At 45.1% G+C, this 22277-nt stretch overlaps 1 protein-coding gene across 1 annotated transcript in view; it reads left to right on the top strand.

The window, feature by feature from the left end:
* The first annotated feature begins 16714 nt into the window (after positions 1–16714).
* LOC111861275 (UPF0676 protein C1494.01) overlaps positions 16715–22277 on the top strand; it is a 37636-nt gene continuing 32073 nt past the window's right edge. Inside the window, exon 1 of the mRNA XM_023845707.2 lies at positions 16715–16880. Within this exon, the coding sequence (XP_023701475.1) occupies positions 16808–16880 (73 nt within the window). The 5' untranslated portion in view covers positions 16715–16807. The remainder of the gene's footprint in view (positions 16881–22277) is intronic.

Raw genomic sequence — 22277 nt, forward strand, 5'->3', positions numbered from 1 at the left:
CAGGGAGCTATGAGGCGCTGTCGTGGTCTATTTTGAAGGCATTGTTCCGCCTTTTCACCTCGAGAGGCTAGAGACCAGCACACAAAGGCTCAGTGCACTGCGGACCTGGTTGGCACCAATAAGCACGCCGAACACAGGCGAAGAGGCTTACAGCAAACAACGTGCCCCACGATATTCCTTCGGGACTCCTTCGTCCAGAAATCTGGAGTATTCAGTAGGAATCCCGTATGACGTGAGAGCTGAGATGCTCACAGCAGAGACTGACGGGTGCAGTCTTCTGAGATAAACTAAATAACTGTTGAGTAGGAGGATGGGAGAGGAGGAGAAAGCGCAAAGGGCTAGTGCACGCCGGGCCTTACAGCCCGGTTCGAGAGCCTCAACAAGGGGAACCGCAAGGTCTTCATTATAATCGTCGTTCTTTGGGCACGCTGATGCCACAGCTGGGGTAAATGTGGCCGCAGCGGCTCGCCGTGAGGAGTTAAGGTGGACGCAGCTGCTCGCTGTGTCGCCTTGTAGCGACTCCGGAGGATCAGGAGACGACGTAACATCAGCGTTCGTTGTTTAACGACTCAGATATTCTGTAGTATGGTGTCTTGGGCGCCACCCAATCGGGAACATGAGACTTTCACAGGGTCGTTAACTGGGCCTTGGTTTCAACAAAGCAGTCAACAAAACCCACAACAAACTTACAAACACTCGCACTTTTATATATATTTACATGATTAGTAAGGGTGATGACAAACGGAGCGGCTTTTGCCGACTCGGAGCGTAATTCTATTGCATCAGATGGGATAAAAAAGACACAGCAGGGCTCGCCGACAGGCGGCAGATACGCCGTCTCGTCCTGTCGCCTGCAGGCGGTGCAGCGAGCGGTTTGAAGACTTCGTGCACGCTGTTGCTCCATAGATTGAGCACATTCTCAGCAGTTTCTGACGCGGCGAGTCAATCAATGGTAAGTATTCCTGTATTAGATCTCATATAATGAAGTTTACCTTGTTTACATTCAATACGAAAAGCATACAAATATTTACTATTTTCTATTTTATTCCACTTTTTCTTGACAGAATGATGGAGAATAGGATTGACAACGTATGTCGCACTCGGCGGTCGAATCGACGTACAGCATCGTGTTTTGTCACAAGGCTGCGGAAACACCCGGTACACTTAGGTACGACTGGTGTAGCCCTCTGTTCCTCTATTGAGCAGGGACACTTAACACGCGTCTTGAGAAGTTGAGAGTTAGACGTCTGTCTTGAAAAAAAGAACTGAGTGCAGCACGCCACTAGCTGCTTAGCATGATATCATACAGTAACTGGCGTTTCTGATTGGCTCTACCCCGGGAAGTACCGGACTATTTTTTTTTATTGCTAGTAGGGTGGGACCCAGGTAGTGATCAAAATCCGGCAGAACTTATTCAAGCAGGAGGCGATATATTACGTTCCACAATCTAATTACTTCTATTTGGCGTAAGGAAAAATGGCCTGATCATGGAAGGAGTCTATTATTGTATCAGTTCACAAGAAGGGTGATAAAACTGATTGTAGTAATTATCGGGTGATATCACTGCTATCAACTTCATATAAAATTTTGTCCAATATTCTTCTTTCAGGGTTAAGTCCATATATAGATGAAATTATTGGGGATCATCAGTGTGGGTTTCGACGTAACAGATCAACTACAGATCAGATCTTCTGCATTCGTCAGATATGGGAGGAAAAATGGGAGTACGATGAGACAGTACATCAGCTATTCATAGACTTCAAGAAAGCTTATGATTCAGTTAGGAGGGAAGTATTGTACAATATTCTCATAGAGTTTGGGATACCCATGAAACTAGATAGGCTGATTAAAATGTGTTTAAACGAAACGTATAGTAAAGTCCNTAAGAAAATATTGCTGCCTCGTCATCAAAATGCAGGGCAAAATCATGATATAAAGATAGGAAACAGATATTTTGAAAATGTGGCACAATTCAGATATTTGGGAGCAACGATAACAGATCGAAACCTGATTCAGGAGGAAATTAAGAGGAGAATGAACTCGGGTAATGCTTGCTACCATTCAGTCCAGAACCTTTTGTCTTCTCGTCTGCTGTTTAAAAACATAAAAATTGAAATAAAAAAAAAAAACTATAATTTTGCCTGTGGTTCTGTATGGGTATGAATCTTGGTCTCTGACATTAAGGGAGGAACATAAACTGAGGATGTTTGAGAACAGGGTGTTGAGAATATTTGGACCGAAGAGAGATGAAGTGACAGGAGGTTGGAGAAAACTGCAAAATGAGGAGCTTCATAACTTGTACTCTTCTCCAAGTATAATTAGAATGATCAAGTCAAGGTGGGCAGGTCATGTAGCATGAATGGGGTAGACGAGGAATGTGTATAGGACATTGCTGGGAAAGCCAGAAGGAAAGAGACCACAGGGAAGACCAAGGCGTAGGTGGGTGGACAACATTAGAATGGATCTTAGAGAGATAGGATGGGATGTTATGGATTGGATAGATCTGGCTCAGGATAGGGACCAGCGGAGGGCTCTTGTGAACACGGTAATGAACCTTCGGGTTTCATAAAATGCTGGGAAATTCTTGAGTAGCTGCTGAATTTGCGGCTCCTCCAGAAGAGCTCAGCTCCATGAGTAAGTAAGTAAGTAAGTAAGTAAGTAAGTAAGGAGCGGGATTAGTCAGAAGTGACGTAGGACCCACAAGTTGTTTATGGTAATCAATCTTCGAAACAGGCTATGCTCACTTATTTCCTACGCTGTGCCGATCACAGTGGCCGTATGAACTGTTTCGCTCGATCGAAAGCTTTCGAATCCCTCGCAAGGCATGGATGTCTGCATTATGTGTGTTTATTCTGTATTTGTATTGCCCTGTGTGTAGATAGAAGCCTTGCGACGGGCTGATCACGCATCCAAGGATTCCAAGCGATTGTGTATAGGATCAAGTAACTGAAAAAAGCGGCCAAGGCTAAAGATATGGCTGTAGAGCCATAACAACAACAACAACAATAATAATAAGAACAACATCAACAGTTTCCTACGCTATAAAACGGGGTTACGCGGTAGCGTAATTGGTTGAGGCACCATGCTAGAAGCCGGAAGGTCGCGGGATCGAATCCCGATGAGGTGGATTTTTTAATTTACCTAATCCTTCCAGCCGCACTATGGCCATGGGGTCGACTCAGCCTCTAACAGAAATGTGTACCAGGAATATTCTTGGAATGTTCTTGGGGGTAAAGGTCGGCCGGCGCGTAAGGCTGACAACCTCACCGCCACCCGTGAGCTGATTGTCTATAAAATGTGGGAGCCTCAACGTCTCACACTCCTACTGGCCTCCACTGCCTCTTACAGGGACACCTGTACATTTGTATGCTACAAAACGACGTATTTTTGTTACCTTTGAAATTGGTTTACCAATCTTTGCGAACTGTTCTTATTAGAACAAGAGACTGACAGCCTGCATGTCACAAACATTCAGTCACGGTGCATATATTTTCAGTAATGCTACCGGAGTGACGCCTGTTTTTGTTCGGTCTATTGCGTGCTCCTGTTGCCCAACTTGCATGACGCAATGCAGGCCACGCCGTACTGGACTCTAGCACTGAAACGTAATATTAGCGATGGTGACACTAATTGGAATAAGTACTAATGAAGTGACAGTAGTAAACACGTAGAGTGGTAATTTGGAGCATGATTTGTTGCATGATGCTCTTAACAGGAGCGGATATACGCTCGTGTGACTGGAGGTTATCACAGTGGTGATTATGAAGATTGCTGTATTCCGGGAAGTGACATCACATGATCTGATGGATACTTACTAATGTTTCGTGGGAACGTTTTGCCTCCTCTACTCTGAAGGTGGAGATAGCAGGTTCTTCCGAAACACCGGTAAATGTCTATAAAATTACACGGCGTCACATCCCGGAACACAATACTCTTCATGCACACACGCCCGTTCTCTGAAAGAAATTTCAAGATTTTAAATCCAGTGCCAAAATACTTTACCAAATATAGACATCAGCCATTTTATTTGTATCGAACGTATTTAGTTTCCTAAGCAGGTTACTGAACGAGTCTAACAGCATCGTAACCCCGGCTCGTTATGATGGTATGCTACTTTACAGGATTTGAGCCGCGAATTATGGAGCTACTTAGGAAATTCTCAGCATTTTATGGAACCCAAAGGTTCACTATATATATATATATNAGGCTTAATATTACCGACTACGACTGACAAATGACAGACCCGACCTCTCGTCAGAGAGGGCGCCCACATGGACAGGACAGTAACTTTCGTATAAAAAGAAACATTTATCAACACAGCTGGCAGCTGCAAGAAATCCCGGAGGCTAGGGACAAGTGAAAGTCAAACTGCGTGACCAAATTTTCCGAGATGTGATCAATTTTGTAGACTTCTCTTCGAGTTTCAATGGAAGAACTGTATTATACAACTATTTTCTTTTCACGTGGTCTCATTACACTTCGCTCTTCTTGAGGCGCCAGGACATCATGTCTGCCTTTACTGTCTAGGCTGATGGTGGTCATGGAGCCAATAACAAGTTGCACTGTTAGGGACAGCTACTAACTGAAGGGCAAGACTCAGCCCCTATCAGAAATGAGTACCAGGAATGTTCCTGAGGTGTAAAGGGCGGCCGGACGGCGCGTTAGGCTGACAACCTCTTCGCCATCTGTGAGCCGATTGTCTAGAAAATGTGGGAGCCTCGACGTCTCACAACCACATGGGGCTCCACAGCCTGTTACAGGGATAACCCTGAACTGCATTTCTGACAACACGCTTGTCGAAGTGATCCACAAACGCGACGTTGCGGGAACGTCTTCGTTACCTTCTGCTTCCCCCTGATGCTTGATACAGACAGCCGATATTTCCCGACGGACGTTGCGGCTCTCCGTTGCCTCACTGATCAGCGAAAACCATGTTTTGTTTGATTCCTCATCACGTTTCTTCATTACATTTGCTCTCGTCTGCTGTCTAAAAGCGTAGAAATCAGAATATACAGATCTTACGCGCCTTACGCGCCTTACGCACCGGCCGAGCTTTACTCCCCAGGAAAATTACTTTATTTATTTCGTGGTACTTATTTCTGTTAGAGGCTGAGTCGACCCCAGGGCCATAGTGCGGCTTGAAGGATTAGGTCAATTGAAAAACATCCAATGACCTCATCGGGACTTGAACCCGCGATAAATTAATAATATAATAACTTTTGACAAGAACTGTACAAGTGGAGTATTGTAACTCGGACTTTCACCAATGTTATTTGTTGAAGATACCAAATTATCTTGTTTTGATGTTAGAAAACAAGGGAAACTATTGACATTCTCGCTTTCAAACTTTCCATACTCGACCTTGAAAATACATCGGCAAAGGTCTGAGATGGCCGGTCACGGTAGCCGAGCGGTCTAAGGTCTGTACTATCTTCGCTCGCTTGGAAACCGGGTTCGTGGGTTCGAATCACACTCAGGGCATGGATGTTTAGTTTGTGTGTGTGCGTTTTTCTGTGTTTGTGTACAGGTAGAGGCCTTGCGACGAGCTGATCATCCGCCCAAGGAGTCCTACCGAATGTGTAAGATTTAGAAAAACCGAAGAGAACTGAGAAGTTCATGGAGGTAGGCCTAGACCCACTGGGGCTGTAGTGCCAAGGAAAAAAAAAGGCCTGAGACGAGAGGATAATACCAAAATAGATAAAGTGTCCAAAGAGCGGAAGGTCCTGTTCGCTCCTTATATGGAGACAATACTAAAACTGATGCGAGCTTCCGCAGAATAACGCCCCAAGTAATCAGTATAAATACTGTGTTTGTACAAGTTTCCAATCACTCTCTGATCTGACACAAAGTTTAGTCCTGGTGGACGGCACTCTGTGCAACCGGAAGTCGGCCATGGCGAAGGGCCTTACGCCTCAACCTGTTGTCAAATTATTACATTTCTTGTGTCATAAACGCCTTGTTTTAAGCTACATCTTCCAGCAGTTCTCATCTATCACCGGTCACGGCTCAACCCATCCTCCGCTCGACCAATCCGTCATACCTGAACCACGGGTATACAACATGAACTTCTGGCTAAGGAACAAGTTGCTGCCCTGATATACATATATACCTATATTATTACATTTTCCATTTATTTGTTTTTAACATATTTAGTCTTTTAGGGCTATCTTTTGCTTCGTTAATCCGGATTACCTTCCTAACCCCCCCCCCCAAATTAATCCGGATTAGCGAGGGTTTACTCTACTTGCCTTCAATTCGTTTCAGCACTACAAAGATACGATACAATAGTGGCTAGTATGGTCAGAGCTGATGCTATGCATACTGAACAGTCTACTTCCATCCCTCCTCTAATCCTCTTCTTCAGCCAGTCAAGTCGAAAGTTTACAGTTCCGTACTGCATCTCAACAGCTCTGTTGCTGCGCCATGTTGGGAGCTGCTGTCCGTGACTGGAGGACGCGTCTGTCACTTCTTAATGCAATGGCCGAAGGCGTTTTAGGGCTCAGAATGCTTCGACCTTGTTCGCCTTAATACCAGCCACACTTTAAACAGGTAAGGTTACAACAGTCAACTTTCACAGAGGATGGTGTACAATAATTACGTAATTAGTTATGATTACCAGAAAATATACCTCGAGGTCGCCATATTGATATTTTATTAGCTTACTTTCCTTCTTTTAAAAAATGAAAGTGATCTCAATCCAAGATACTCCGTCAAATTGTTAATGCTCCCTGATACGTAACAAATCATACACTACATACAGATCTACAGGTACCAACCGTGCAGGAAGCAATACGCAAGAAAGCCACCACACATCATAACTCCATAGAAACCGCCCCAATCAGCTCATGGAACAACTCCTGGAACCAGTAAGCAACAAAAGACTAAAAAACTGTGGCCAAGTGAACGACTCTTAAGTTAATGTATAGATACTAATTATAGATTATACAGGTGATTTCGCTGGATGTCAACCTGCTCATGCCACTAGTCATTAGTATATCTAATGAGTAATCAGCACTTTAGCTTATAGAATTATGTAATATTCTGATTGCTAAAATTTAAATAAATAAAAAAAAATGAAAGTAGGCTTATGCGATCACCATGCTGTCTGTGTCCCCACCTATCAACATCTGACTAGCTGAACCAACCTTTATGGAACCCGGTATGTATATTGTGGCATATTTGATCAAAGCAACAACTGTGGAGTCTAAGAAACAACTGTTACTAGTGAACGGCTCTGAAACAACATTCGTTTCTAGGCAACGATTTAGTAAACACGTTCCAGCCTCAACGGATACGGGTACTGTTTGAAACTGTGTTTTCTTCTCGGTCCGTGTAAAGAGGTTATCAAGAAGGCAACTGGGGAAATCGGGTCAACTCTGTAAGGAAGTCTGTGAAGAAAAGAGTTCAGTTTAAAGGGAGAGGATATAGGAGCGGGTATCCGAAGAATCTCCACTTTTAAAGCCGTTGTCAGTGAACGGCTCGTGAAGAGACAGCAGGCTGGAAAAGCTTAGCGGGTGCTGTAGTAATTTGTAAAGTGTGGAGATTAGCGATTGCACTGAATTGCTTGTAGTTCCGAGTCGTTTGTTTAAGTGCTCAATAAATATCCGAAAAAAACTCCGTGGCTTTCAGTCCGCAAGCGAACTATACCGACCGAGCGACCGCCGCTTGTCGGCGAAGTTAGTGCCAACTTTTGCTGATAGAGAGTGTCATGTTGTCAGCGCAACTGATTCCCGCAGCCGCTATTATCCAATTATCCAAAACACCGTCTATAGTGACAATATTATGGCACCTGAGCGCATCCCAACAGCCTACTTCATAAATCTATCTGTCTTTATGTGTATCCCCGATACTGTTGCTACGCAACGGCACGGTAGAGACGATACAGCAGCAACAAATACACACGCAACAAGAAAAGAATTGTTGAACGTGTCGTTTTCTGTACGGCCCCTTTCGTATCAAAGTAACGTCGGCGACTAGCTCTTGCCAGAACTTATTGTTTGTGTCAACATCCTTTATCTATATCTCCTTCACGTTCCCTCAGTCCACGTCGGACTCGGGGATTTCACGGAGGTGACTATGAAGAGGATTCCATTCTGGGTTGAAACACCATGTCGTTCGGAGAGAGTCCGACGTTTCGAAGGAGTCTTCCGAGTCGAAGAGTAGGCCAAGCAAGCAACCAGAAGAAGGAAGCATGAATTTCCACGCCTGTTTCGCTACGTATCGTACGGTTACCGCCTGCTACTGCTCCCTCTATGTTCCAGCGAACTCAGCCCACTTCACACACTGGTACCGTGCCAGGATAGCAAGGGAACGCAAGCAGTGTTACTCACGCGCGAGGGCCATGTTGTTATTGCACTAGCAGGAGGTGCATCCTATGATGCAGAGCTACGTACTGTCCAGCTGGCGTCCCGCGCTGTCCTACACTTCCGCCGAGCAACTTGGAATTCAGGTCGTGACGATCTGATTATTCTGCTCATCACAGTGGCCGCGCGGTCTAGGGCATGAGCGATCTTCGCCCGCTCGAGCACNTATCGTACGGTTACCGCCTGCTACTGCTCACTCTATGTTCCAGCGAACTCAGCCCACTTCACACACTGGTACCGTGCCAGGATAGCAAGGGAACGCAAGCAGTGTTACTCACGCGCGAGGGCCATGTTGTTATTGCACTAGCAGGAGGTGCATCCTATGATGCAGAGCCTGACGCACTGTCCAGCTGGCGTCCCGCGCTGTCCTACACTTCCGCTGAGCAACTTGGAATTCAGGTCGTGACGATCTGATTATTCTGCTCATCACAGTGGCCGCGCGGTCTAGGGCATGAGCGATCTTCGCCCGCTCGAGCACTGGAGTCGTGAGTTCGAATCCAACTCGAGGCCTGGATGTCTGTCTGCGTTTATTCTATGTAGGTATCGACCTTGCGACGGCCCGATCCCCCGTCCAGGGAGTCATATCGACTGTGTATAGGATTACAGAAGTGAAAAATAGCGGCTAGGGTCCAACAAAAGGAGCTGTAGAGCCATTGATGAATGAATCATCTAATTATTTTATTTATTTAAACTGATGCTTGATGGCGTGTCGCGTGGACAAGGGATCCCACCCAGTTTACGCATATTCCATGAATTCCTTCCCCACCGACCTCTACTTCCCTCCCGTCTTATCTTCATCATCATCATCATCATCATCATCATCATCATCATCAAGCGAACGGCCTAAGGCGGTGGTTCTCAAACTTTGTGAGACCGCGGCCCCGTATAGTTGATGTCAGGGCACAGTACCGGGCCGCGGCCCCCCTCCCTCTTATTTCTATGTACTTAGGTGCAGGCTTCGGTAGATCACTTGACTCCTATCAGGATCGTGTTACGCCAATAACTGAGGCAACCGGAAACTGCACACTTGAAGCTAGTCCACTGCTCGAAATCAGCAACACAGCTTCCACTGTCCACACTCTGTTTATTTCAGAAGCGAAATATTGTTAACTTCATTTCTAAGCACGGAGTAATATGGCCTAGCCTCCGATCAATTCGAAACGCCAAGTTTTTGAAGACTGCTTTCCTGTGGGAGCATCGCTTCCTCCCCCAAGAAGGATTTGAACCGACAGCCTCTCTCCCAGACGAGAATTCATTTCCTATTGGCTGATTTTAACTAGCCAAATTCATCATGCGCCGGTCACGGTAGCCGAGCGGTCTAAGGCATGCACTGTCTTCACTCGCTCGGAAGCCGGGATCGTGGATTCGAATCCCACTCAGGGCATGGATGTTTGTGTGCGTTTTTCTGTGTTTGTGTACAGGTAGAGGCCTTGCGACGAGCTGATCACTCGCCCAAGGAGTCCTACCGTATGTGTAAGATCTAGAAAAACCGAAGTGATCGGAGTTCATGGAGGTAGACCTAGGCCCACTGGGGCTGTAGTGCCAAGGGGGAAAAAAATTCATAATGCAATCAGCACAAGCCAATCACATAACGAACTTTGAGAATAAACAGTTCCCAAGATACAGAACTCGGAACCCCACACGTGAGAGCGGTTATTTTCTTTAGCTTAGGGTCCAGCCACACCCTTCCGAAGACACTTTATGACAGCTACACCTGTCAACAAAACAAATTTACATCTTCGGAAAACTACAGACTTGCCCCCCGTGGTGACCTTGTCCCCTTCCGGTCATCCAAACTGCATGTAAACAAAAACAAGGCAGTTGTTTGCTGCTCAGATGCGAAAAACAAGTCATAACATGCTAATAAATCGGTCTCACCAATAATTCATTCACCCTTCCGAAACAGTTCATGGACTGTCACACTCCCTAGGAAGATTCTTGGTACTTAGAGGTTGAGTCGACCCGAGGGCCATAGTGTGACTGGAAGCTTAGGTCGAGAGAAAAATCCAGTGATCTTATTGGGAACCGGCAACCTCCCAGCTCGTAGCATAGAGCTTTAACGAACTACTCTACCGCGTGCTCCATACTTAATTTCGTACTAATTTTCTGGTGTCAGCACCCAAAGGTTCAGTACAGATAACACAAAATCTACCAACCCTCAAGATTTCCGTTCGGTTCAAGGAACGATAAACTTCACATAAATACTGTTACGGTCATTCTGTGCAAGTAAGATGAGTCACGTGCGAGGATCAGGGAACCCGGCAGTAGCTGCTACTTGCTGCAAATCCTAGGCGTGCTCATTTCGTTCCTCTATTTATTGTTCATTTAATGACGCTGACAGTAGCACCAAATGAGAGGGTGAGTAGTAAATAATGAATTCAACACGATGAGCAAGGAGGCTACCGCTGTTAGTCTGGAGGAACCTAGGACAACTACAACGAACCAGAGGATTGTCGATGTCCCAGCCCAGATTTCACCCAGGCATCTCCCGAATGCAGTGAGAAGCATCACCGTTTCAGCCCGTATGCTTGGTATAAAAACGCACACCGGAAGATAATATTAAAGCGAATCTTGGGCAAAACTGATGTGAAGGTGTATACTGAGTTACACAGGAGAAGGCTTCTGTGAGTGTCGAACCAAACAATTGATTATTAACTGTAGAAGGGAGATCGCGTATCACGAAGTCAGACTCTGTGTTACCGAACACACGTATTTACAAAATGGCGTTCATGTCCAACGGTGTCATGGCAGGAGAATGCTGTGTTAGCGAGAGACGCGCAGGTGAAGGAAGAGGCAGGTGGCTGTGAAAGGGAGAACGACATGCCACAATCACGAGGGAGCAGCGTGAAGACGAAGCCGTGGGGCACGCAGATCACGTGATATGCACAATTAAACTTTTCCTTGAATCTCTGTTTTCAACACAGATTAATATTTAAGAAGCGTAGGACACTGTAACATGTGACGTGTTCGCGCGATTACGCTCTTACCAGTTACGTAAGGTTCAACATGTTAACGAAACGACTAACTAACTAACTAACTAACTAACTAACTACATGAAGCTGAGTCCTTTTTGAGAAGCAGCCTAATTGTGCAGCTACTCAAGAATTTCCCAACATTTTATGTAACCCGAAGATCCATTACCACGTTCTCGAGAGCCTTCCACTGGTCCCTATCCTGAGCCAGATCAATCCAGTCCATACCATCTCATCCAATTTCTCTAAGATCCGTTCAATTATTATCCACCCACCTACGTCTTGGTCTTCATAGTGATGTCTTTCTTTCTGGTTTTCCCACTAAAATCCTATATTCATTCCTCTTCTCTCCCATTCGTGCTACATGACCTGTGCATCTCATCCTCCTTGACTTGGTCATTCTAAGTACATCTGGTGAAGAGTACAAGTTATGAAGCTCCTCATTAGGCAGCCATTATGATAAGAATAAATTAAGAAGGAAAGGACGTCCTGTTATCATCCCCTGTACGCGAGAGGTTCTGGGATCGACTCAGCGTCTAACAGTAATGAGCACCAGGAATCTCCCTGGAGGGTAAATGGTGGCCGGTGCGTAAGGCTGACAACATTACCGCCATCTGTGAGCCGATTGTCCAGATAGTGTGGGATCCTCGACGTCTCACAATTCTATGGGCTTCAACGGCCTGTTACAGGGATAGCTTTAGGGGGAACTGGAATAGCGGAGTCGGTATAGAGAATGGATACGTGCTAGACGACCGAAGGGACGGAGTTCGCGTCCCGATAGGGTCAAGAATTTTCTCTTCTATAAGTCGTCCAGACAGTCCCTGGAACCCACCCAGCCTCCTATCCAATGGATACCGGGGGCTCTTTCCCCGGGGGCAAAGAAGCCCCGGCATCAAGCTGACCACTCACGCCCAACTAGTGCCGAGGTCAAGAAAATGTGGAGCTATATTTTCATTCCCCCATACGCCTTCAAGGCGCAGTGCTTAATTAGTTAAGCACAAGGCCAAATTTACTTATACTTTACATAATTTATAATCATTAATTCTGACCTTCCTGAGAGTGAATAGCCCTTTATGTCAATTGGCGACAGGTGCAGACGGGTCCTGATCACGAGCCCCTCTCGTGAAGGAGCTCAGCAGCACCAAGACTAAGCACAAGGGGCAGTGATCGAGTCGCTGTGAATATCTGTAGGAGTGATACAGATAGTATCTATATTCTACCAATGCATCGCGTCATGAAATATGCATCTCAGGGAAATCATACAGTTTTAAAGAAGGGCTCTGTTAGTCCAACCCAGGATTTTGTATAAATACGATTTTTTTTTAGCTAAGAGTAATACATTTAACTCTCTCAAGAATGAAGTTCATCTGAAAATTTTCTAAAAATTCAGTTCGTAACAGCGTCTCCCTTACAAAGCCCAATCGCATATTACTGTCATATGTTTAGGGGCGCGACTATTGAATGGCGAATAGATTTATTGAACACTTATACACACCACTCGGAACTGGAAGTAATTACAGCGCTATAGCTAATCTCCACACTTTATAAGTCACAGCGGCACTCGCTAAGCCTTTTCCAACATGCTGTCTTCACCAGCCGTTCCCTAGCAACGGCTTCTAACAATGAAGATTCTTCAGCTTCCCGCGCTCAGGTCCTCGTTATTACAGCCGCCCGTGCAGAACTCTTTGTCGACTGTGAATTCAACTATAACACCATCTCTTATCAGCATCCCTTGCAGAGATCGACTTAACTGACATCTCTCAACTGAACTCGATTGCCCAAATTGTCTTCTTTATAACTCCTCGTCGCGGACCACATCGAAAACATCATTATTCTATCGTTGCGTGTGTGTTCGTTTCCGCGGGAACGTGTTTACTGAGCCTTTGCTCATAAATGGCAGTTTGTTTTTTCGCTTATTGCTTAGCAACAACTGTACTCGTTTGTTTCGAGGTGTTTACCTAGCACAGTACTGTATAAAGAAATTATCGGTGTTTTCTACGAGAAACTTACAAAAACCGTCGGGGGATAGCAACTAGTTCTATCGATTTGGCCCAACTAAGTAGCCCTATCTCTGGAGATAGGGACTAGTACTATAAATTAGGCCCAACTGAGTAGGATTTTACCTGAGGACGGAGTCAGTGTCAAGTCTTTGGAGATAGTGACTACCTCTATCGATTTGGCCCAACTGAGTAGGATTTATCTGAGGACAGAGACAGAATCCAGTTTTTGAAACATCGTATTTGAATAAAAAACAGGACGGCAGATACTGTTCAAAAAGTAAAACATTGTGCTAATATAGTACAGTCACAAATTCTTATATCTTGTTTACATTACAAGTAGCTTTGCGCCTTACGTTGTCACAATATACCGATTGCTTACAATATAATTTCATGTCACATTTAATAAACACTGCTTTATATAACAGTTGCTTGTTACCTGCTTCTTTCTGGATATTTTATTGGCTTATATTTGACCCTGAATATATAGGTGACATGTTACCTCGAAACGTTGGTTGACCCTCAGAGGATTACACGGCATTATATCGCGGAAGACGGAACTCTTCCGTGATCGTCTGTGTTATCCCCACTGCATTCCTGATTGTAGAATTGCAATGTTTCTAGGATCCCTAGGAAGCTTCGCTTTACATCCCGTTGTTTTTACTTCGTGTAATTGTCCACTGTTTTTAAAGAGACGAAAAAACATTTACAGCAAAATTCTACCTACCAGATCTGTTTTCAGTCTAACAATTAGGGCTGTGTCCATGCGCGGATGAATACATGTGTATACAGACTTTAACCTTGTTCAGTTGCGGATTCATCTCTTTCAGTTTACACAAGGGCATACAGCTTTCGAAAATGACACACCTCTGAGTGCAAACACACAGACTTCGAGCGAGACCTGTGCTTGGGAGGTGGCCGATTCTAACCTGAGCCGAGAAACAGACTACCCTGACGGAAATTTATCTCTGTTTTCCACAGTCCCTCCAAGCGAATGCCGGGATAGTGCGTTAAAGTAGGCCACAACCGCTTCATTTCACATCCTTTGCAATTCTTTGTCATGCACCTATTCATCGCTCTATGCATCAACTTAAGTGACAGCGCCGTGACAAGAACTGCGCGACAGTCTTCAGTTCATCCGAGATTTAAAATTCCTCGGCATTGGACGGGGGGCACGCGGTAGCGTAGTTGGTTGAGGCACTATGCTACAAGCCGGAAGGTTGTCCGTTCGATTCCCGGTGAGGCCACTCGAGTTTACAACTGACCTAATCCTTCCAGCCGCACTATGGCCCTGGGGTTGACTCAGCCCCTAACAGAAATGAGTACCAGGAATTTTTCTGGGGGTAAAGGGCGGCCGGCCGACGAGTAAGGCAGACAACCTCACCACCATCTGTGAGCCGATTGTCTAGAAAATGTGGGAGCCTCGACGTCTCACAACCGTAGGGACCTCCACGGCCTGTTACATGGATAGCTTTGTCTAAATTCACAAGGTCCTTTGTTATGATCAACCAATAATTAAGAAATTATTATGAATATTTTCAAATTCTCAGACACCCACAAACCCTTTCGGGAACAAAAAATAAACCGAAATAGAGTTTCCGAACCTTTTTGCAGTTCGCTCATTCTGGGCTCAACTGTGCTACCTGCGCCTGCTCGTTCCTTCTGGCACGGGTGGGGGATGGCAGTGATGCAAGTGGCTCTGTCCATGTCCTCGTGCAATTAAGGACGGCCTTCATGTCTGCACGTTTGTAAGGAGCGTCCAGACAAGAGCAAACATTGTCAGTGGGACGCTTCTTCTACAGGCAAGAGGAGGGAAACAAACGCCTTGCGCACTGCGTCGCGTGCAACTAGTGACACTTACACCTGTTAATGCTTAGCCTACTTTCCTTTTAGCGACTTTCCTTTCGTGTTGTTTAACAACCTTCAGGTAGCGGCTACCTCGGCTGGCAGAGGCGAGTTATTAAGTGGTACATAGGCTTAATTGTATACACGCACAGTTTCGGAAAGTCAGCAAGATTTAGTATACGGGCAGGTGCTTTCGGTAGCGTACTTGGTTGAGGCACTATGCTATAAGCAGCAAGGTCGCCGGTTACATTCCCGATGAGGTCATTGGATTTGTCAATTGACCTAATCCTTCCAGCCGCATTATGGCCCTGGGGTCAACTCACCCTCTAACAGAAATGTGTACCAGGAATCTTCCTGGGGCGTAAGGGACGGCTGACCGGAGCGTAAGGCTGAGAACCTCACCGCCATCCGTGAGCCGATTGTCTAGAAAATGTGGGAACCTCGACGTCTCGCAACCTTATGGGCCTCCGCGGCCTGTTACATGGATAGCTTTACTTAACCTCCCCGCCATCTGTGAGCCGATTGTGTAGAAAATGTGGGAGCCTCGACGTCTCACAACCCTATGAGCCTCCGCGGCCTGTTACATGGATAGCTTTACTTAACCTCACCGCCATCTTCTACACTGCGTCTGCTCTCCCTCTTCCTTTCTTCTGTGTCCTGGCCTGCACAATTATGTGAAACGTACGTATTTCTCCCATAGCGCATGCGTGTTCACTCCCCTCAACTCATCTGCCTTCATATCCTGGCCAATATGCGTAAATAACGAATCGAAGTACGTCAGTGACGCTGAGGCCTTCACGAGGAGTTGAAAGTTGACCAGTTACAATATTTTATGGCACCCAAAGTTTTGTACCGTACTCAATGGTCACAATCCTAGTCCACACCCTTACATCCGAATTATTTGGGATTCATTTTAATATTACACTGTCAAGTGCATCTAGCTCTTCCTAGGGGTGTCCTACCTTCAGGTTTTCCGACCGAAATTCAGTATGTACGCCTCTCCCATTCGTGCTACATGCTCTGCCTATTTCATCCACCTTCAATAGCAAAATAACGCCGAATACTTCGGAAACCTAAACTACGAAATCCACGTGTTACATATTTGACAAGATGTAAGTCGCCTGTAAGAAGTAAAAGTAAAAACGGTAAAGTTTTTCACTGTGCTGGACTAGTTAAGCACTACGCCATGAAGGTGTATGGAGGAGATGATGTATAGATCCACGTTTTCTTGACCTCGGCATTAGTTGGAGGTGAGTGGTCAGCTTCATGCCTCGGCAACTTTACCCCCGGGGAAAGAGCCTCAGGCACATACTGGGTGGGTCCCAAAGCCGGTCTGAACGACGTGGGGAAGAGAAAGTTCTTGGCCCTGTCGGGACTCGAACCCCGATTCCTAAACCGTCCAGCCTGTAGGCAGTCTATATACCGACTGCGCCATCCCGGCCCTCGCCTGCAAGAGGTACGAAAACAAAGTTACTGTTGGCAATCCTGGACGAGCTCTGATGGTAGCACTGGGATCGCGGCAAGGCCAACTTGTGGCTAGAAAGGAGTTACGTTGACGATATGTTGGCAGGAAGCAGTTGACGGGAGAAGTGCGAAGCGTTTGGTGTGGAGTGCAGGCGAGGTTGTCAGAATGGATCAGCACGCAAGCGTCGATACGTTGCTCTCCAGGGCGGAGGTCCCCATCATTGACCTTTCACACATGGGTGAGTGCCTCACATTTCAGTTGCCACGTGTTCTCCACAAGAAACCTCACTTCAAGCACGAATCTGATTGCGTATGCTTCTCCTTTGGGACCCCGATGCTGACCGTAATCACATCCAAACACACACGGTCAGGAATCTCTCGTTATTATCAATGTTTCACGCCAGAGGTTAAGAGTGCATAGGTTTTCAGTCAGCAGTATCGTGGTTAAGATAAAGTCCTGCGCCAGGAAGACGGGGGGNGAGGGAGGGGGGGGGGGGGGTGAAGGCGGAGGAATACGCATCCTTAACCTCGGCACTGGATGTTGGTTAGTGGTCAGCAGGGGTGGTGCGTCATTAGGGGACAAGCCGCACCTGATTTTGTTGTAGTATTGAATTTTCATATTCATTCATATTTTATTCTGTTTATAGAGATCAAATTTGTATCAAAATATTAATATTTCTCGTTATCATGATGTAATTAAGGAGGCCGGAAATGCAATAGTGATGTCTTGGCCATATCACAGCTTATTTGTACGGTTACAATAGCGCAGGGGCTAGTTGGTCTCTTGCCCTTACTGTGTGTACCGTTATCAGCCTTAAATTCGGTGAACGTTTCAGGGACTCTTGAGTATCGCATGCGTCTTGAAGTGTCACGCTTGGGGCTAGTTTTGACAAGCCCGCAATAGAAAAGAACACTATACACAAGGCTGAAAGCGACGGGCGGAGTGTGGATGTTATTGTGAACTTACCTCTATTCTTCCAGCCTTAAGTAATACGTTCTTTGTAAGAACAGAGAGGGTAAGTTTTCAGCCACCATTCGGATTCCATCTTTCAGTTGTGTTTTGGGCAGTGGAGAAGATACAAGTTCAGGAATAAAGTAATTTTAGCGTGGGCCTAAATTAAAGTTGTTTTTCAAGTGTAATTTCCAAATTAGGTTTTAGGTTAATATTGTATTCGTATTAGAATTAGTGATTAATATGAATAGGGTGGACGCCCTTCTGAAATCACCGTTCTCAACTTTGAGTTTAGAAGAGAAATTACAAGTAAATCTCTTGGGGCGCATCAACCAACAGATTTCAAACTTGATCAGAACTGCAAGACTCAGAAAAGAACGTTTTCGTTATCTTGGTTTCACAAGAAGAAATGGCTGACTATAAGTGAAGAAAAGAAATCAATTTTTTTGTTTTGTGTTTATTGTTTGGTGGGGAAACGAGTTCAACTCTGACAGGTATAACTGACCTTAAACATTTGTCAGAAAGAGTTAGAAAACACGAAGCGTCGCAAAGGCATATTGAAAATGATGTAAAAGTTAATCTCTTTGGTTCTGTCAATATTTTCACCCAGTTAAATGATAGCTATAGGGTTTCTATTCAGCGTCACAATGAACTTGTGGATAAAAACAGACACATATTAAATAGGGTAATTAATTGTATAAAGTTTTGTGGAACGCATGAACGTCCTCTTCGGAGACATGAAGAGCGCCAGAGTTCTTACAATTGCGGGATATTTTTGGTTCTCATGTCGGAACTAGCGGCTTTAGATAGTATTCTAAATGAAAACTTAAATAGTGAAACTATGTCAGAAAACACGTCGGAAACAATTCAAAACGAATTACTGGGCTGTATATATGCGGTATACAAGGAAACGGTCAAACAAGAAATTCAAAATTCAAAATATGTAGCTGTCCAGGCAGATGAAACCTCTAACGTGTCATGCATGTCCCAATTAGTTATTCTGCTACGGTATGTCAATAGCAGTGGTCCTGTTGAGAGATTCATTTCCTTTGGTCACATTCTGGATCGAACTTCGAAAGGTTTAGCATCAGCACTTAAACAAGAATTAGAACCATACAACCTTGAACAAAAACTAATTGCCCAATCCTATGATGGCGATCCCGCGATTTGTGGCGGGAACAGCGGAGTCCAGGTAAAGATAAGAGATACATTTCATCCACTTTGGACATTAATAAGAGAACAATCGGGAAGCCGCTCTGTCAGAAATACGCAAACTGACAGATATTGTACTTACAACTCCAATATCAACCGCCGAATCCGAGCGTTTCAGCGCTCTAAAAAGAGTTAAGACATATCTAAGGAACTCAATGGGTCAAGAACTTCTGAAGGCACTGGCCGTACTTAGCATTCATAAGGACATAATTACAGAGATCCCGGCATTCAACCAAAAAGTGATTCATTTGTTTGCTTCCCAGAAGAATAGACGAGCGCAGTTCCTCTATAAATGAGGTAACTTTTAAAGCATTATTTTAATTAATGGCATGAATTGCAATGGAGTATGCTTACATTTTCTAATACTGTTAAGTGCAAAATGTTTTCACATGTTTTAAAGTAGGAGTTTGTACTACAACTCGCACCACTACTACCTACGACTTATTATTATTATTATTATTATTATTATTATTATTATTATTGTAATAAGACAACGTAAGAATGTATCACTGTCTCATATTAGCCCCACCATACATTTGAGCCACGAGTCGCCACTGGAAAACGAAGGCGAACAGTTGTCATAACCGTGGCAGTCCTTTGTTAAGGCACTGGCGTATGTTTTAGGAGATACGTGGTTCGAATACATGGCTATTTTTTTTTAGAAAAAAATTTAAGAAATTTGTGCGTGTAGGAAGCAAGTCGTACTATATGAGGAAGGTGAAGGTAACAAATTTGTATAGATCTGGTGGTACTTGGCTAAGACATTGGCATAGTATTGGAAAGGTACCGGGTTCGAGACCACGGTGTCTTTTGTCAAGTGAAATTGAAAAGTGAATAAATAAATACGAAAAAAACATGTCGCCTCCATCTTCAGGGTCAAAGAATAAGCAAGCAAGAAACAGGCGGGAAGCAGATGACAAACTTATTCTCGCTGGTTTCCCGCTTGGTGCGGGATAACAGTTTAGAGTGGGAACTGAAGGCTGCAACCACATAAACGGAGCAAGCCAAGAACAAAATGGAAGGAGAAAACGCACCACCGCATTCACAAAGTCAGACATTGATGGACCAGTTAAGTCCACACCTTCAAGTCATTTTCCTATTGTTTTAATATTGTCACGTGTATGAGTGACTCTCGACGGGGTTTTGGATTGGATTTTGGATTTATTGACCACTTTAACACACAGCTCGTAGATACATTTAATTATAGCGCCATCGTTAATTTCCACACACTTAACAAATCGCTAGAGCACACGCTAAGTCTTTTTCAGTTTGCACTGTCTTCACTAGTAGTTGCCTGGTAAAGGTTTTAACAGTGGCTGCTTCCGGGCTCAGGACCTCTCTGAACAAGATTTATAGGTGCCTGTCCATAAAATGCATATATGACGCCACCGCGCCTCCGTAAGCCCGTCGAACTTTCCCCTACAAACTCAGCTTAGCACAGGATAACCTGTGCAGCGTGACAAATGGAAGGCCGTGTACTATACACAGTTTCGTATTTCGGCCTGGACGTCTGCTGTCCTGTCTGGGTTTTCTGTCTATGGAGGCCCCCTCATATTAGGCCACACACACTTCCTTCCAAATCCTTTCCAGTTCATGATTCCTTAATCATCCGATCATTCGACGCTATATGGAGTGCCCGCAGGAGGAAAGGTCAGTATTCTTGGAGGTCACAGTATCAGTCATTCTAAGCAAAAAAAGTGAGTATGTACATGTGTCCTCTTCCGAACGGTTTCCGAGATACAGCTGTTTCTTACCAAGTACCCACATACGTATGAACCCCGAGGGGACGTATATGTCATGGCGTGACTTCATTACGTGTTGCACGATATCTGAATAAAATTTACTGATTTCGACAGAATCACTAGGTTTAACTGCACTTACTTAATGCGCAGTCAAGAGCAGTGTCCAGTTTCCTGCTATGTCTGCTCGATTAAGGTGTATTTCATGCATATAGATGTTTCAGTGACACCATTAGCAAACAAGGCGTTTTCGTCACGCCCGTGTGCCAATGTGTCAGTTCTTGATTACGTAACCAAAAGCGACATGTTAAGTAACACAGCTTAACTGGATTTCAGATCCCATGTGTATTGGTAATGGTGCGTCATAGTCAGTGACGTACATGCTTACGTCGTCAATGCCATGGGAACGAAAATCGCCATACCGGAAATGTCGCTCAACACACAGGAGTTCTCTTTCGTAAAATTATAACCGAAGGTTTTTTGTATTGCTAGTGGGGTGGGACTGAGTCCCTTGTACTGCGGCAACTTCTGGCCTATTGTACCAGCCCCGGATGATAGGTGAGGCCGTCTGTTATTAAGAATCTTATGCCTAGCAACGGACGTCGTTCCGCTGTCTGTTGCGCGGACGTTGACTAGAAATGGATATTGTTTTAGAGCCGTTCGTTAACAACGGTTGTTTCTCTGGCGTCGCAGTTCTTGCTTTGAGCAAATACGCCACATTACTGAAGATTATGATCTAGAATTTAGGCAGAGCGACACCAGGGCGTCTCTGTCTTCGACGAGTAGATATTACAGAGATATTTTAGCCGGAATCTCCTAAAAGAAGCGTCCCCATTCATTTATAAATTTATAATTTATGAATTTCTGTGGAGCAGACTGTGATGTTACTAAAATCTGCATTCTCCAGTTAGGAGACGAATGAAGCGCTTATGGTCCTAGGGGGAGCTCAACCACGTGCTACCCTTGGGGCAATTAAATGTATGAATAGTGTGAGGAAGAAAAAGAAAAAAAAAATACGCCCCGATAAAAATCACGACTTCTGCTGAAGTCAAAATTTAGAATTTCTAAAGAGATTTCACCGCGTCCCCTGCTCTCCTCCTCCTCCTGCTAACTTGTGTTGGCTTTGTCTCGCAACTGAAACCAAGACTTGCCATTAGCCGCTTTCATATACCAAGAATGGGACTAACTCACAAATTAGGCCGCGCCATAGCTCAAGCGGTTAGTCGCTGGCTTCCCACCGCGGCGGCCCGAGTTCGATCCCGGGTCTTGTCAAGTGGGATTTGGGGTGGACAAATTGGCGCTGGGGCAGGTTTTCTCCGAGTACTTCGGTTTCCCCTGCCAATCTTCATTCCACCAATTGCTCCACAATCACCCTCACCTATCATTTGGGGCTGGTACAATAGGCCAGAAGTGGCCGCAGTACAAGGGACTTAGTCCCACCCCACTAGCAATAAAAACAACTCACAAATTAAGTAATTGTAGATAAGAGGTAAAGCAGTCCCTATAACAGACCGTGGAGGTCCATGGGTTTGTGAGACGTCGAGGCTCCCACATTTTCTAGACATTCGGCTGACAGATGGCGGTGAGATTGTCAGCCTTATGCGCCGGCCGCCCTTTACTCCCCAGGAAGAATCCTGGCACTCATTTCTGTTAGAGGCTGAGTCGACCCCAGGGTCATAGTGCGGCTGGAAGGATTAGTTCAATTGAAAAATCCACCTCATCGGGACTCGAAC

This window comes from Cryptotermes secundus, unplaced genomic scaffold (genome assembly GCF_002891405.2).
Source record: "Cryptotermes secundus unplaced genomic scaffold, Csec_1.0 scaffold104, whole genome shotgun sequence".
Lineage (NCBI taxonomy): Eukaryota > Metazoa > Arthropoda > Insecta > Blattodea > Kalotermitidae > Cryptotermes > Cryptotermes secundus.